At 37.9% G+C, this 18,400-nt stretch overlaps 1 protein-coding gene across 5 annotated transcripts; it reads left to right on the plus strand.

The window, feature by feature from the left end:
• Positions 1–837: 837 nt before the first annotated feature.
• arhgef5 (Rho guanine nucleotide exchange factor (GEF) 5) lies at positions 838–17,985 on the plus strand. Of its 5 annotated transcripts, XM_058748115.1 has the most exons (17): positions 838–1,441; positions 1,849–1,968; positions 2,183–2,302; positions 2,809–5,946; positions 7,398–7,446; positions 8,061–8,101; positions 9,063–9,406; positions 10,216–10,376; positions 10,583–10,735; positions 10,835–10,964; positions 11,192–11,266; positions 11,385–11,474; positions 11,564–11,712; positions 11,844–11,987; positions 13,310–13,380; positions 13,462–13,566; positions 17,374–17,985. In XM_058748115.1, exons 4-17 carry the CDS (start codon positions 2,988–2,990, stop codon positions 17,514–17,516), a joined length of 4,614 nt encoding a protein of 1,537 aa, XP_058604098.1. In that variant the 5' UTR covers positions 838–1,441; positions 1,849–1,968; positions 2,183–2,302; positions 2,809–2,987; the 3' UTR covers positions 17,517–17,985. The 5 variants fall into 5 exon arrangements, with proteins under 5 accessions (XP_058604098.1, XP_058604096.1, XP_058604097.1 ...); XM_058748113.1 differs by having other exon boundaries at positions 838–1,968; XM_058748114.1 differs by lacking the exon at positions 2,183–2,302.
• Positions 17,986–18,400: the final 415 nt, after the last annotated feature.

Here is an 18,400-nt window from a genome sequence, read left to right on the forward strand (position 1 = left end):
TTAGCTAAGTAACCGAGATGCTAGTGCTTCTTTTCTCCTTTTAGGATTTCAGGATATCCTTTATCTTTGTAACTGCATTGGAAATACATGATTAGTTTACTGCAGTCTTCCTGAATTAGCCCTTTCTTGCCTGTCTTACATTAGAACATGCTTGTGGATGATTGATCAACCTTTGTCCAGGTGATTTGATTGATTGTGTCAGTTTTGTTTAGATTATTATGTAATACTTGTTTGCGTTCAGATAACAGCACACTCTGGAATTAAGTTTGTTCAGATGGTTCAATATGAGGACAGGAAACTTGGCAAGTTATAACAACAGACACTTTAGAAAATGATCAATTAAACTCAAGCATTTGGATTACAAAGAAAATACTTCATATTTCAAAATCTACATCCAATATTGCTTACTCATCACTTAACCCTCTACAGTACGGAATATGATATCAATGAGGAAAAAAATATTTGTGATGTAATTCTCAGATATAGTATGAGAATTACTATTCTTGCAAATGCATTACAAAATCATGCAAAAATTCTAATACATTTAGATAATTCTAAACCATTTCCTTACAAATATCATATACTTGAATTCTAACCTAGTATGCCTGCATGGCCTTATGCGATTCCATTACGGTACAATGTTGTCTTGAGGCAACATGCCGTTTTTTGTAATTTCCTTTGATGAAATATTATGTAAAGTTTTTGAAAATACTTCTTTACTTTCCAATGAAGGTGACTAAGATTTTTTGTAGGCAATTATATGTATGGAAATTGATGAAAAATGCACTTTTCATTGGAAAAAATACGGAGTCATGTGACATGTGCACATGTCCTAAAAGTGGAAACAAAATGGACCCCTGTGGGTCATGTGACCACTTTTTTTGTATGTGCATTTATTAGTACTTGACTTGTACTTCTCTGAGACAGCATTGATCAATTAAATGCGTGTCTCATTTTATTTAAAAAAACAAAAATATGTTGTGTTGCCTGGAGGCAACACGGTACCATAGAGGGCTAAAAATTATTTTATCTCAATCTAAAAGTTTATACAAAAAATATACCAAACTAAAACTTTGAAAGGCTTTGCACAAAAAGAGCAAAAAATGTCTAAAAGGAGCAGATGTATAATGTTTAAAATACGTGCATCATTGTTCAGTGTGTTTTCCAGTTTATCTTTCCTAATGTACAAATGTGTCATCTGTGCTCCACTGTCTTTTACAGCTTTTTCTGAGAACATTTGTGTTACATAAGCTGCAGATGACATTACTGTGTATGGACACACTCTTGCATGTTCGCCCCTCCCCCTTTGCTCTCACTCTTTCTCATGTCTTTACCTGAGAAAACAGTCACACCCAGCATCTTCAACCCCACCAATCACAGCACAAATGTGTGCACTTCCTGTTTCTGTGAGAGAGAAGCATGCAGTGCCAGTGAGGGTGAGGTGAGTGAAAGGCTGAATTACTGGAACAAGCTGTAGCGCAATCACTGTGACTCTATTGAGTTTATGAGAAGTGAAGAAAAGCTGTGTGCGAGCTTGAACAGACGGTTACTTTTGGACTCTTTTTTAAGACAGTGCTGGAGGGGGAAAGTATAAGGAAAACAGAAACAGAAGGAGGGAACGAAGATAAGTGTCAATCTGTTCAAACTTGTTTGGGAATTTGAGAAGGGCGGGAGGAGGAGGAGGGGACGAAAGAGAGAGAGAGAAAGGAACGCTGTGAGAATCTTTTTACTTTGTTGTAGACTATTTTTGCTTATGTGAAGACATTAAGTAGGACAGAGGCAGGCTGGATAATTAAATCAGTGTTTTCAGTAGAGCATTTATCTCGCTCAACTTTGGTTCTGTCAAAGGGCAAACACTGATATGTGGAATGTCTGTGAGTTGTGCAATTCCTGCTAGCTTCACTTTGTCAAGAAAGCAAAGGAAAAGTTGGAGAGAGACAGAGAAGCGTCCCCCAAGACACTTCTCAGGTGAGTCCTCTGCATTATTCCCAAAACTTTTCATTCTTTCCTTTTTGTTGTAACTTTAGTAAACCAAACAGTTCTTGTAAACAAACATGTCCACATCACAGGCAAATACTGCATTGTCATGCTTGAGAATACTAATCAGTTTATTCTATTCACCGCAGTCATTTTCTTATGAATCTGTTAATCCTAATTTGTTGTGCATCATATGATTCATTAGATCTTGACATGAGTCAGCAATGTCGAAGACTCGGCTCTTCCTAGGCATGAATTACTTGAAATGCCTCTGAACAAGATACAAGAATAGCATAGGGCAGTGGTTGGTTGAACTGCATTCTTGGTAAATTACAGAATTTTTTATTTTGCTGAACTGACTGTATATCAACTGTATATATTTTATATTATGTGTTCTTATTAGTTGAATTGGTTTGTAGGAGTATCAATAGTTGTATATAAATATGAAGTGACTTGTTTGACATGAACAATATTTCTGTTGTGTTGCTGTAACTTATCTTGTGGAGAAACACCAAGGTCATGGCTTCAGTTGTCTGGGAATAAAAATCTGAAAAAATTTATACTTTGAATCCATCCAAGTCACTTCAGATAAGCATCTGCCAAATTACTTCATGTTAGATATTTGAATTGATACTTAAAAAAAAAAAAGTAAAAACCTTGTTAATTGCAACTGTTTAAGCTGCCAAGGCATATACCTGACATGTTTCAACAAGATACTCCAAAGTTTTAAAGATTTCCAAGAATATGTTTGAATGTTTTCCTCTTTGGAATATGAATTTTATATGGTTGGCTGATTGATTTATTGACTTGGAATTTTGACTTCCCTTAAAGGTTCTCTATGTTGCAATGGAAACCAGTCAAATTAATTGGGCCATCCAAGACACAGTGCAGATACAATCCTCTTAACGTGCCCTAGACAGGTTGTCAATCAAGTGCAAACTGTGACCTGAGTCCTTGAACTAATTGGCGAAGGTGACCTGGGTGAAGAAGAGACTTGGAAACACCGAAAGATGGACAAAACACAAGAAAAAGAAATGGAGCCAGACACGTGTGATGGGATTAGGGATGGGGAGAGATTTCCTGCAACCCGAAGAAGAGATGGAGAGATTGACTGGAGAGAAAGAGAGAGGCGGAGAAATGGAGATCGACGTGCTAATGGAAGCTCATCGGTGTCAGAGCAGGCTGAGTATGGAGATCGAGACAATGAGAGGAGAAAAGGGGACACTTTTCCAAGGATGACAAAACCAAACAGAGTGAGAGACAGAAGGATACCACTTACAGACTATGAAAGAGAGCGTCACATGGGAAGACCGAAGGACATACTGTATGAAAATGAAAGAGAAAAGCAAAGGAGGAGATACAGAGACATGGACATGCAGAGTGAAAGAGAAATTGCAAGATACAGGGAAGATCTGAGGAAAAATGAAATGAGAAGGCCCGTAAAGGAGGAGCCAGATAGACCGAGGGAACGAGACAAGGAGTTTCACTCAGGAATGAGAGATAGAAGGAGAGAAAGTTATCCAGGGGTCAGTGACCTTTCAGGCACGAAGGAAAAAGACAGAGACCGAGAAAGACATCGACAAAGAGACAGAGAGGGCAGATATTATCCTCGGCTCATGGAAAGAGAGACAGAGAGCTTTTCAGACAGGGAAAGGAGGACTGATAAACAGAGAGAGGGAGAGAGATCTAAGAAAAGAGATACAAAAAGCGAGGGAGACAGTGATGGAGACAGGGGTAAGGAAAGAAAGAGAGAAGATGATGCTACACGTAGAAACAAACTCTACAAGAGTGAAGGAGACAGTGATGCAGAGCGAAGGACAGACAGAGTTAGAGAGAGAGAGCGACGTAGAGAGAGAGAAACTGAAAGATGGCGAGACAAGGCAATAAGAGAAAGAGATTACCGAGAGACAAGTTATCATGATCCAAAAGGAGAAAATTCAGAACGACTCAGAGAGACAGATAAACCAAGAGATAGAATGGGAGACTCCAAAGACAAAAGAATGGACAGAGATGCTTACTTATACACAGCTGAAAGAGGAAGGTATAGAGATGGAGAAAGGATAAGAGAGAGGGATAGATATTCTGAAAGAGCGATTGAAGAGAGGGAGAGGCGGAGGAAAGAGTACAAAGAGACAGGGAGAAGTAAGATGGAGAATAGTGGAGAGCTGATTTCAGGAAGTGATATTGAGAATGAAAAAAGGAGGACAATGAAAGAGAACCTTGAGGACAGAGACAGAGAAAACACATCTGAGATTGATAAAGAGAGACTGAAGGAAAGAACAGAGGAAGAGCGGGAAGTAAGGAGCACACCAAGGGAAGAAGAGAAGAGTGCTGCTGAGGAAGGAGTTACAAAGAAACCTAAGAGCAGGATAAGGAAAATGTGGCTGGAACCTCGAAGTGAGAGAAAAGAATCTTGTTTAAAAGAGGACACAGAGAGAGACAGAGCAAGAGAGAGGTACATCCAAAGATACAAAGAAAGCATGACAACAGGAAATGAAGAAGAGCCTGAGAGAAGGAAACCAAGCAAGAGCAAAAGTCTTGAGGACAAGTATAGAGAACTTGAAAGGGCTGGGGAGTTCAAGAGGGATGTGGACGTAGAAAGGGAGGAGAAGCGGATGGAAGGGGACATGGCTTATGATAAAGCAGCCATGGAATCAGAGAGGCAGATGGAAAGAGAGAATGTCGCCGATAACTTGGAAGAGAATGACAGAGAGGAACTGAGAAGGAGTAATAGATGTGACGACTTGGAGAATGAGGAAGGAAGTGAGGGAGAATCGGACGCAGAGAAGAACAGAATGATGTCAGCAGATGATGGATTTGTAACGGTCTCCAGTGGAGGGGATGATGCGGAGGAAGAGGATTTTGAAGACTGCAAAGAATTCTGGGAAGGTCGAGTTCCCGAAGCTGTATCTGGACACCCAGGAACTACAGAGGACAGAGAAAATGCAGCAAATGAAGCTCCTAAAGGACTCCTAAGAGTCTTTTGTGTAATTGGTCAGACCCATCCCACGTCACAAATCAACGAGAATTCATATGTACACCCTTCTGTTGAAGAAGCAGCCAATCAAAATTCAGGTCATAACATGGACAATCAAGGTGAACTGAGCATAAATGAAGCATTTGAAAAGGTTGAACACTGTGAACAGGACATTGAAAGAGCAATGGATGACCTCAGTCTTTCTCCTAATGAGGGCAAAGGGGAGGGAGCAGGAAGTAATGACCAGACAACAGAGGGTGTAACGTCACTGGAAGGCCAAATGATTCCTCCCAGTGAGCAATCAGAACAAGACACCCAACTCTTCCTACCTGAGCCTTCTGAAACTTCAGGGCCATCCAAGGATAACGGTCATGGGGGTACAGAGACTCATAGTGAAGACCCAATACAAAGAGGAGCAAAAGAATCTACCAGAGACTCCGTGGAGCATTCTGGTTCTGATGACACATGGAGCACAACTGAGGAACGAAAGCGATGCTCTACTGCTCCTCACCTTAGATGGGCCAAGAACGTGGTGAGAGAGATCCTGGGTCCGAAGTCGGTGGACACAGAAAACACAAGAGGTAGTGTGACACACATAGACATGCAAACCAACACACAAACAGAGGGTGAGAGAGAAATGGACAAATCAAGGAAAGAGGAAGAAATAATAGAGGGAGGAGAAGAACAACAGGGAGGGATGGAGAGAGAGTTGAATGAGAACTGTGACTGGCTGGATCCTAGTTCTAACCAGCACACGGTTCCCTCAGAAGGAGAGGCAGAGTGGAAGGTAGAAGAAGTATCTAAGAAGAAACAGAGTAAAGAGGAAGTTGTTCTAAGCTCTAGTAGTTTTCGAGATTTGGGGAATGAGGTTCGCATGAGGAGGCGAGGGTTCCGAAAGTCAGCGGAGAAAACCAAAGAAGAGGAAGAGGATGAGGAAGAAGAAGAAGAGGGAGTTGGAAGGGACCGCAGGACAAGAATATTCAACAAATCAGGTGAGAGGAAGACCATAAGACGGCTGAATTGGACATTCAGTGACCCACTTGCTCCCACTCTTGTGAGAAGAGATCTGAATGTGTCTTGAGATGCCTGTTGAGCCTATTTTATCAAAATTAATACACCAGTGGTGTAATGTCACGTAGAGAGGCTAAATGTGCTTACGCAAGAATGTAACACAGAAATCCATGAGTCATCTTCTCCTAAATAAATGTCAATATGGGCGTTAAAATGGTTTATTTTCCTCTCATGTAATTGAGTGTTTCTAACATTTGAACCATAATAAGCAGTTAAAACTTTTCACTGGCAGTGAAATTATTAGCTCTACCTCAAAAGCAACTTTCTTTACCGCACCTTAGTAAAGAACCCTTCAGGCCAATGGCAGGGCCTTATAAACCGTATGGTAAATTGGGCATGTGACAGGGCTGTATGTTTTGGATAGCATGGATGAAAAGTTCCACCCTACATTTTCTCTTGTTGTATATACTATTTTTCTATTCAATCTGATACGATTGGGTCCCGAATGGTGTTTTATGTTCAAATGGATTGCTGGTGACTATAGACACTTTAAAGAATGAGAGCATGAAACATCCCAGCGATTTCTATCGGGGGGTTTTTTCATAGTTTTCATTCATATTGACTGGGTCTCTCTAACTAGTCAATGATGGATCTAATGCCAACAGAAAGATATAAATAATATTCTGAACAGTCCTAAAATTGTTTATTTACCTTTTTATAGTAATATATATATATATATATGACAGTAAACATTTCAGTCAAAAAATTTATTTTTTTAAAGAGACCCATTCTTAGGAATTTAAAGAAATCTGAAACCACACAAACAGTAGACTTTAGGTTCTCATACCGCAGGAGTAACTAATAATGTATTCCCCCAGCATTTGTTTTTTAATTTATTTATTTTGGGTAGTCTCATTTTAATAGCTTGGAAGTGCCAGAGGGCTCCTGAGGATTCTTGTGGGGGTTGGAGTCATGACCGCTTAAGACTCCTAAAACAGCAGCATTTTTTGGAAGAGACAGAATTTTGAGCTGCCAGATTTCCTTTGTTTCACAAACTAAACCATTCTCATTCATTCATAACAAGTCCTCCCCCAGTACACTTTCCTGGTTTTTCCCCTTCATATTTCTCATTGCATTAGGGTTCTTTTTATTCATTGCCACATTTTTTTGAGAGCTATTGAGTTGCTCATACCCAGAGGTCTTGCGGTCTAGTCGATCTTTTCAGTTATTCACTGGAAAGCTTGAGGTGGTTCCCATGTGTACAGCTTGTGTACGGCTATGTAGAATCATCCCCATCTGTTTTGCTTGAGATGGAGTTGTTACTGGATTTAGGCTGCTTAAATGCTGATCTTATCTTGGTTAAGGGAAGCTTAAGGTGCTAAAAAACAACCTTGTGATGTGTGCTGATTTCTCTGTGTTTTGGTTTGTATAGATAATGAAGAGGACAAATTATCTTTGACCTGGAGTGAAATGGATCTAAGGTAGGAGAACATGTATACTGCATATCCCATATTTTGTCCCTCATTAAAAGGTTTTCCATGTAAAGGAGTTAATTGTACTTTTGATAAATGTTTAAAATCATGTACACTCACATGAGATGACAACTCCAGATGCGTCAAGCTTAATAAAAGCTGTTACATAGAGCAGGTGGTTAGATATTTTTGGAGGAATAAATTAACTGTGGCTGACTATGAATAGTGAATGTCTTCAGTGTTGTCCGTAACTGAAAACTACTGTATTTGTTTGATACTGCAGGCACACTGGTTCAAAGAGACTGACATATTAGACAGCTCAATTTATGCTCTATGATTCCCATTTATAATTTGCTAATATCTGGATTCATGTATTTTTTTTTTTATCTAATATTGTTCAGTTGAATCGAGTTACTTTCGAGGTTATGACTCTGATAATATCTTAAAGAACAAAAAATGGAAATGACAGCATGAAACCTTTTCTTTTTCGGTTTGGCTTGGTGATCTTTATAACCTTTATATGCAGTCTATCACCACTGACAGTATTTTATTTGGTAGACAGTCTTACAAATGACCGTTATATCACAGATGTCCTTTGCTCTCTCTCTCCTTCTTACTTTTAGGAAACTTGGGAGGACAAAAAAGAGGAATTCGAAATTCTTTAGTAAGTCTCTGTATTGTCTTATATCTTTCTTGATCTTTACATGCCATGGACATGCCTATAACCAAAGATAATAGGGACTTTGCTATAACAGACTACAAATAAATATATCTACTGTATTTAAAGTCTTCAAAATTAAGATTTTGAAAGTTTAAGATGTTGAGAGCAGGGAAAGTTTTGTCATTCCTGACTATGCTACTTTGCTAGACCTCCAGGCAAAGAACAGGTTTGTGCTTGTGCATCACTCGGAACTGCAGATAAACACTTCGTATTAAAAAAGCTTTCGTGGATGTTCGTGCTTGTACATCTTTTTTTTTTGCCCTGTTGAATCACTGACCTGCTGTGCTTGTTTGCTTTCCATGTCATTCTGACTTGATCTCTGTCTGACCTTTTGTAATTTTTCCAATCTAGTAATTCTCAACTGGTGGATCATAGACAGGTTTAGCCTTTTTCTGCTCTTTTTGCTGTATCTAACTAATGTATTTATATAAATTTATAAGGTATGATTATTTGCATTTAGCATCGCTTTTCTTTGTGTTCTGATGAGGGTAGTGGACAATAGGGAACAAAAATGCAACTAAACAAGTCATGTTAGATAAAATACATAGTTTATGCGCACCTGTTTGTTGTTTTGTTTTTGTTTTTGGTAAAAATCAGCATAGAAAAGTCGAATGCCATGCACAAACCATGAAGAAGCCATGACGGTAAAAGAAAATCTGACCGAGACTACATTAAACACGGGATCACTTGCAGTGAGAGTAAACATGTTTGGTTTCTGCCAACCACTATGTTTTTGTACAAATTATTGGTTACTCGTGTAGTTCCTCCTGCTAATATTAATTAATGTCATTGCCTAATTTCAAGGACATTTGTTTAGTTTTGTGCGCTAAACTTTTTTTATCCAATGTAAAATCTGAGAAGTACCGCTCTAGAACCATATCAATGATTTCTCTTTCTCTTGCAGACTCTCAGTTGTATCAGGAGTACAGCGAGGTGGTCCAGAACAGAGAGATCCTGCTGTCTCATTCTGATTCTCTATCAATAAGTTCATCTTCCTCTCCAAATCATTCCCCTAAGCTATCGCACAGACCTCTCCCACCCCTCCCTCCAGTCCTTCTACATCCCCACACTCTGACCCAAACCAACTCCATTAAAAGTCTAAATGTGCCTCAGCAGTCCATTAACAGACCCGCGTCCCCTCGCCTGTCCATCTCTGCTTTCTCACCCACACTGTGGCAGGATCTCCCAGGAGTGAGGAGCAGCCCAGAGTTGGAGGAACTTACTGAGGATGAGAGACGCCTGCAGGAGGTAGATTTATTAGATCAGTATCCCTTACTAAACATTAAAAGTGGCTCAAGTCATAAGCTTAAAAATGGATGATACATGTCATTTTACTAGATAATAACATTTCAAACCAAGTGTCATTTATTTTAAAGAAAAACACCGCAAGCTCACTTTGCAACAGAACATTTCACAATGATAAAACAATGAACTTCAGGGGAACTAACATATTTACTAAAAAGGATCTTGGTGGTTGGAAGTAATTGTAAAACTGTGAAAAGTGAAGTTAGAAAAGGTCTAACACTTGTTTACTGAAAAGTATGTTGAATCCACTTTGATATTATGTTATCAAATGAAATTACATTTTTAAGTTTGGCTTAAGTGTCCACTGTTTTCATAAAGCCCATTGTGCATTATTACATTATGGCTGTATTTACTGTACACGTTAGGGCAATTGTGTAAGAAGGTTGTAAAGTCACATTGCAAGATATAATACCACAATTTTGAAATACATATGCAATTATGAGAATATAGAGAAATATAAAGTCTCAGTTGCAGGAAACAGTCTTCACTGCAAGATTTAGTCTTATTTCAAGATATAAAGGAACACTGCAAGTGTAACTGATTGTAATGTGAAAAATAAAGTCAGAATTTTAATATATATAATGTCACGGTTACCTTTTAATTTTTAACTCCGAGACAGAAACAGGCTTTCATAGCACATTGCAGTCCTAATACTGGATGAATGAATTATTTTGCAACAAAATAGGTGTTTCAAGAGATATTAGTTTTTATTAGTAAGGACAGCATCATGAAGAGTCTCTGTCTTTTTTCAGGTGAGGTTTGAGGTCGTGACCTCTGAAGCGTCATACTGCCGCAGTTTGGACATCGTAGTGGAGAACTTTGTCATGTCCAGTCAGCTCAACGTTATCCTGTCTTCACAAGACAAAAACTGGCTGTTCTCCAGGCTAAATGATGTTAGAGCCGTCAGTCACAGGTTTGAATCATATCATTAAATTAACAGAATTACTGAATACTGATAAACGCATTTTAGTTTTGATAAAGATGTTTAGATCACTACATATACTATGTGTGCTGCTGACATCTTAAGACATAACTTTCAGACTCCCTAAATATGTATGAATTCATCTTGGAGTCAGTTCTCAAATGTCTGCTCTGAAATCTGAATTCTTGTCCACTTAGCTTTCTGTCTCAGCTGGAAGAAGCCGTGGAGAAGGACATTACGCGCTTTACCGTCTGCGACATCATTATCAAACACTGTCCACGATTCAAAAATGTGTATGTGCCATACCTTACCAACCAATCATATCAGGACAAGACGTATCAAAGACTGATGTGAGTATTCGTTTGCACTGATCTGAAGTGGAAAATGTGCTTTTCCTGTTTTATTTTTATCCATGTGATTTCTTTGTTTCATTCCACTATCTCTCATAGGGACGAGAGTCACGAATTCCGTCGAATTGTGGAAAAGTTGGAGCGTAACCCGGTTTGTCAACGACTGCCTCTGCGGTCTTTCCTCATTCTGCCATTTCAAAGAATCACACGCCTCAAATTGCTTGTGCAGGTACTGTCTTCCTCGGTCATGTTTAATTCTGCCTCACATTTTTGAAGACACATTCCCTAAAGTTTGCAGGAAATGCCATGACTCATGCTTTCTAGGAGCACGTGCTTTCCTCTGCCGCCTTCGTCTATGCGATATTACCATGATATTAGATGTCATCCATCTCCTGTCACAAAGAATATAGCGTGCTGCATTTTAAATGCCCTTTTTTCTCTTGCCTTGTTTGGTAGAATATTGTAAAGAGAACCGCTCCAAAAACCAAGGATGAAACACAGGCAATTAAGGTGATGAAACTACTTGAGAAGGTGAGATTTCTCTTTATGTACTTGGAAAAATGTAGTTATGTCACCCACATCTCTGCATTGGAATTTCTTATCAGTTTTCTCTCTCACCACTGTCCCATGTTTCCTTGCTTCTTAACAGATGATCCAGGACAGTAATGAAAGTATCTCTCAAATGAAGAACATTGAGTCACTTGTGACCCTCAATGCCAAAGTTGACTTTGAATGCAGGGTGAGCATGACACATGTTAGGGAACCTAATTTGTACCGTATGCCATCTGAATAATAATAATGTATAATGACTTATTTTGTGTCTCTTAGACACTTCCATTGATCAGTCAGTCCCGCAGACTGGTACGAGAGGGACCTGTGACTGAACTGAAAGACTTTTCTCTGAAAGACAGGGAAGAAGAGAGAAATGTTTATATGCACCTTTTCAATGACTATCTCCTGGTCTCTTTGCGGAAAGAGTACGTTTGGCTTTCTTTCACATCCATACTTCAGTTGTCATTCTTAATCTTTGAGAAGTGAAATCAGGCTTTTAATGTAAATGATGCCTTACGTTTTATGGTGCAATTAAAGCTTAACTTCCTGTTTGCAGAGGGGGTAGGTTTACAGTTATCGACCATGCGCCTGTGTCAGACCTGCGGGTTGAGAACTGCAGGTTCAAACTGCATTCCTTACAAAAAAACCTGTTCCGTCTGCACATGCGGCAAAAAGCCCTGCTCTTGCGGACAGATACCCAGTAAGTTTGTCATTGTGTACGTCTATTATGAGAGAGAAGCTGTTGCTATTTTGTAAACATAGGGCAGGGACGTCCAGTCTTGCTCCTGGAGGGCCACCTTCCAACAGAGTTTATGTGAGTTACTCCTGAATTAGCTCTTCAGTATCTCTTCCCCCCAGGAGTGGGATTGGACAGCCCTGCTGTACTGCAGCGCTGGGTAAATTACTTACAAATTGTAATACGTTACTGATTCCAAATTACATTAAAGAAATTTGGGTTAGTAATGTAATCCATTAGATTACACATTTTAGGTCATATAATCATTTTACTTTTAGATTACTTTCAAATTAATTTTGTTTTGACCTATCTCATTTTTCATCTTGAACCGTATTGTACCATATTGATATTGACCATATTGAAAATATATTCCATTTGGTATTATCAACGTGAAGTGCATTAAACATATTACGCCAAGGTTTCCCAAACTGGGTTTGTGAAAGAACTGCAGGGGGGTTATGAGTTCAGTGAAAAGCTAATAATTAATTAAATCATAAAAATGCTAAATTAAAACAAATCATTTTAAAATGAATCAAAATAAAACACTTACTGAAAAAATGAAATATTTAATTTGTTTACCTGCATGTCATGTGACTGTAACCAACATCAGAGAACCATGAACATGCAAATGTGATACTTGATTATTAAAATATTTATTTTAAAATCTCAGGGGTACTGAAAGAGGAACAGATGACAAAAAAGTTGGTGATTTTGTGCATTTTAATGTGTTTGCAAGACAAAAAAATAATAATACATGGTAAAATAACTGAATGATAATTCAAATAAAAATGAATGTGTTCATTAATAGTTGATGCAACGTTGAAACACTTCTTAAACCTGAAATTCTTTTTAAAACCAGTGGTCAAATGCTGTGTAGCTACTTGACTAATGACTGGTCACTGTGTGAATGTCCACAAAACTGAGTGTATATAAACTGTAGGCTATTTTAAAAAGGAAAATTTAAATGATGAAAAAGTGGAATTAGGGAGAATCAATAAATTATGAATAAATTATTGCTATTGTGTAAATAATGTTATCATGTAATCCATAAAATAGTCTAATTACGAGTATTTTAAAATGTAATTTAATCTGATTACGTAATCCAGATTGCATGTAATCAGTTGCTACCCAGCTCTGCTGCAGTGTTTCCACATTTGCAAACTTTGTCACATATTGGTCAGCATAAATTCAGTTCCATCCAGCAATCTTGTGTTTTGCAATTTGGTTGTGCAGAATATTGTGTTAAATTAATCTGTACCCCTCTTTCATTTTCTATCATCTCTCAGAGCCAATAAATTGCGCTGGATATCAGCACTCTCACGTCCTTATCCTGAGATTGACTTTGGTGCAGTTCAGGGTATGTGCACCTCCTGCTTTAAAAGAAACTGTTAATATTCTAATGCTAATAATTTAACATGTTCTCTTTTTCCATTTGCAGACTTTTCACAAATGCAGTGCATCAGAGCATTTGTTGCCCAGCAACCAGATGAGCTAAGTTTAGAGAAAGCTGATGTTCTGTTAGTTCACCAGCAAAGTAGCGATGGTGAGTTAAATCTAATCACATGAACACAAGAAAAAAAGATCCCCTGTCATTTATAGAATTTATTTCTATTGCTATACCTGAGGCCACTAGTTTGGTTACAAGCTCAGATCGATCTAAAGTAGAACCTGTGTTGGCCTTTTTGTATAGTACATTTATTGTTTGTCTAATTTAGGAACTTGCATGACTGCACCAAGCCCACATTCACTAGAGATCTTAGGGACATGTGGTAGACTAGAAATATAACCAACCTGTTAACGCCTATCTTATCTCCATTGTTAATGCAACATACAATGAAAGAGTTCTTGGAGAACTTGTGTGGGTAGATCAAGATGGGTGTTGTACTGGTATTCTGCAGTGTAAGAAAAAGGGAGATAGGACGCCAGGATAGGACAGAGATAGTCCCGGAATTGCAACCTGATTGAAGAAGCTCCTGCAGCTTCCTAAGATTTTTAAGTTGAAGTGAGTTTTGTGCTGCATGTACTATAGATCATGACATCATCCATACATGTGTATTTGGTAAGCAAACTCCAGCGGGTCCAGTCGGACCATCAGGGACTCCTGCAGTCCACAAATTTAGAGCAACTTTTTTTGGCTTAAGTATACTTGGTCATATACTTAGTATACTTAGGTAAACATCTACTAAAGATCTCAAGATTGCAGTCTAGAGAATGGTTTCAGAACGCTTGAGATGATTCCAATCTTGCATGCTTCTTGCCTCATCAGGGCCCGTATTCACAAAACATCTTAAGGCTAAAAGTAGCTCCTAACTTGCCGATTTAGGAGAAAATCTTAAAAATAATGGGCGTCAGTCCTAAATTTAGGACTCCTTAGTTTTTGCTCTAAAGAGTATTTCACAAAGTGTCTCCTAAATCTGTGAAACGTTAAGAGTAGTGAAGAGGAGTCCTAAGTCATTAAGACCAACTCACAACTATCCTAAAATGGCTGTTGCCGGCAATCTGCCTCAGAATATAAACATTTTAGAAACATTTGACGATAATGAGCTTTTAAAAAGGTATCACTTTTAGGGTTTGGAGGTTATCTCAACTTCAAATTTTCCTTTGATTATATCCTTTTCATTAACCAGCTGGGAAAGAAGTAACAGTTTGGTTTTCTTTTACGTTTGCATGTCTTACTATCAACCATGATTACTCTGTTAATTAAAAGGCATTTTATATGCATATTCACTATTTTTATTTATTTAATTTTTTTTACGAGAAGCATACAGGCTGACAATTACTGGAACATATACATATATATATTATATTGTTTAATTAGTGACACTTAACCTGCATTTTAAAATCTTTATTTGAATGTAGCAGTCAACATTTTTTTTTTTAAACCTTTATTTGAATATGGCAACATAACATTGCTCTCTGCAATATTTCTATGAATAAATCTCTGACAGAGACCCCTCCCCTCTACTATCAGCCAATCACTGTGTGCATAGTTAGTAAGCATGCTGACATCATCCATAGCAACGAGGTCAACCCCGCCCTTACTCCGAGCTTCTCTCTATTCCTTAGTAAAAGTTTGGGTCCCACTTTATATTAGGTGGCTTTAACTACTATGTACTTACATTTAAATTAAGCATTTGATACAATGCACTTATTGTGTACATACATGTTTTTACATTGTACTTATATTTTAAAAATACATATGTAATTACATCTGTAATTAATTTCTGTAATTACATTTATAATTACACTGTTGACCATCCCTTACACCTTAACCCACCCTTAAACTTACTCATACCACCAAACCTGTCCCTAACCTTACACGTATCCCACCTCAATAGCAGCAATTGTGTTTTGCAATACAGTATGAACACAATAAGTACATTGTACTTATTTTTTTATGTAAGTACATAGTAGTTAAGGCCACCTAATATAAAGTGTGGCCAAAGTTTGTCTCAGCAGCTTTGTGAATAGGTTTTAAGAGAAAGCTCTTAGCTAAAAACTTTTACTGCTATTTAGGAGAACTCTTAGTGGTAAGATAAAATGTTTTGTGAATACGGGCCCTGATCAGCAAAAACAGACTATTGAAGAGTGAGTAATGGTGAGAGTTCTTTTTAAGGTTGAAAAGGTAGTAAACGGGAAAGAAAGAGTGGCACATCAGAAAATGTCCCAGTGCACCACACAGAAGCTGGTGTTTTTGTGGCATTGTTGTATTGTACCTGTGTTTGAGAGTCAAATTACCTAATTCTGTTCATTAGCCTTGTCTGTTTCCCTGCTCCACTGGTTGAATTGAATAGTATTTTCCACAGCAGATTATTGCAAAGCTTGTTGCTTTAAAGGGATAGTTCACCCAAAATTGGTTATAAAGGCCTGCTGAAGCCAAGCAATGCTTTGTGTAAGAAATTTAAATGAGAATATTTAAAGCTGCAGTTCGTACAAAATCAATTTACATAGTACATAACCAGCTAGTGTTCAAAACTATCGCCTTACTTTAGCCCATTTCACAACAGTAAGCTTATAATGTTTTCTAATTTGAGTGGTACTTGTAGGAATTTGGCTATATCGCATGTGAGGATGCTGCAGGTGTCGGATCGTTTATAGCCTTTTCTCACAGCTGGAATAATTCAATTTATCGGTCACACTTTATATTAGGTGGCCTTAACTACTATGTACTTGCATCAAAAAATAAGTACAATGTACTTATTGTGTTCATACTTTGTTTCAAAACACTTTTGCTGCTATTGAGGTGGGATACGGGTAAGGTTAGGGACAGGTTTGGTGGTACGAGTAAGTTTAAGGGTGGGTTAAGGTGTAAGGGATGGGTCAACAGTGTAATTATTAATGTAATTACAGAAATTAATTACAGATGTAACTACATATAGGTATTTTTTAAAATATAAGTACAATGTAAAAACATGTATGTACACAATAAGTGCATTGTACCAAATGATTCATTTAAATGTAAGTACATAGTAGTTAAGGCCACGTAATATAAAGTGGGACCAATTCATCATTTTGATCACGGATTGTAATCCATAAAGGATTATGTGTTTATGAAATACAAGTTACTGAAATGAGAATATATTCCAGTTTTAAATGTGCATCTGACTACTGATAGCCTACGTGGGATTTGTATTTCAAAAAGAACCAGTTCAAAGGAAGAATAATTTGCTTTTTGGATTAAAAGAATTTCTTTATATGAAATTTGAATTGTATGACAATTAGAGATTGGACTGTACAGAACTAATACACACTACATACACGTTAACAACAACAATTTGAGAACAAAGTATAACAAAAATAATCATTTACATGGTTTAATGAGCTGTATGAGCTAACCGATCGTTAGCTTTAGGAGATTTATGGAGATTTAATCACCATTGTAGCGCAGTTTATTGTAATGCTTTTTTCCTCAGTTGATCAGAACAAAACCAAAATGAACGGTGAAAGTCAGAAGCAGTTGGATTTGGCTCTAAATCAAGACGCTTTATCACTTGCCCTCGAGGGTTCTTCTGTCATCAGATGTGAAATTCATGTGACTCTTTCAGGGTTAAGAACAATATTTGGGATGGCTGTTTGAGCTGCACCTGGATAGACTCTGTATTCCTTATTTGGACCAGTATGATTAACAATGCGCACACAGAGACTGATAACCATTCCTAGTTACCACAGTTTATTTCCCACACACTGTATATGATTGTACACTGTAATGAGGTGTCCTCATAGTACTGATAAATGAACTCCACTGAGCCTATTCTATATGTCTGTTCTCAGGAACAGTTCAACAAGTTCCTAGTAGATACTAATGTTGTTATGTCAAAATTCCATTTATGATTCTCTCCTTTTTATTCAGGCTGGGTGGAAGGAACTCGTCTGTCAGACAGACAACGTGGTTGGGCCCCTGAGTCTCATCTGGAGACAATAGTCAGTGACAAAACAAGAAAGCGCAACCTGCTGGACACCATGAAAATTCACATTGCTACAGTTGCAATGTGAAGCAATATGTATAGCCTTCAATGTTCTCAGGTGGACATTTTCAATTACAATTTTTAGTATTACTTTTATGGATTTACGTCTCAACTTCATGGGAAGTTTCTATTTATTGTGTGTATACACTCAAAGCTGATAAGGGTGATGTGGGTGTTATGGCTCCTGCAAAAGGGTCTGGCAAGATGCTGAATTATAGCAACTGAACTTCTCAGATATCTTCTGGACATTGACAGACTTGCAAATGGCACAAATGCATCCATATGCAGTACCTGCTCCAAGTGAGTATCTATGCAGCTTCTATAGTGTTTATATAAGACTTTCTTAACATTTGGAAGTGGGGAGTCATTCATGGGCAGAAGTTTGGACTACAGTCTGAGCGAGCCATCTCACTGAGGAACCACGACAGCTGGATATAAGACATAAGCTGGATCTAAGTCGGCGTGTAACGCTGAATACCGCACCAAAACTACTTGTTCTCTGTTATTTATAAACATCAGATCCCCTTCAGCATGGAATATAAGTGCTGTCGGACTGCAGCCTGATGGGAATACAGTTTGAAGAGTTGTTGGTGTGCTCCAGGACACAAGATTCAAAAGGACAAATTATTAATGGCTGTGAAAAACAGTGGACTTTAACAAAGTGCAAATTTTATTTAGGATCAAGAATTATGGATGCCTACTTTTTAAGAGCAAAAAGTGTACAATATCCAAGGTTGTCTACAATGTACATAATATAGGTTCTTAACATAAAAGCTAAAAGTATTATGTTTTCATGGAATAATTCCATTTCTGCTTCCTGTTCAAACTGATTAGAATATAACTGTAATATGCCTTAAAAATAAACAGATAATTAGTTTGAAAGAACATTTCATGGTTTAGCAGATGGGGTTT

Source organism: Onychostoma macrolepis, chromosome 16 (assembly GCF_012432095.1).
Source record: "Onychostoma macrolepis isolate SWU-2019 chromosome 16, ASM1243209v1, whole genome shotgun sequence".
NCBI lineage: Eukaryota > Metazoa > Chordata > Actinopteri > Cypriniformes > Cyprinidae > Onychostoma > Onychostoma macrolepis.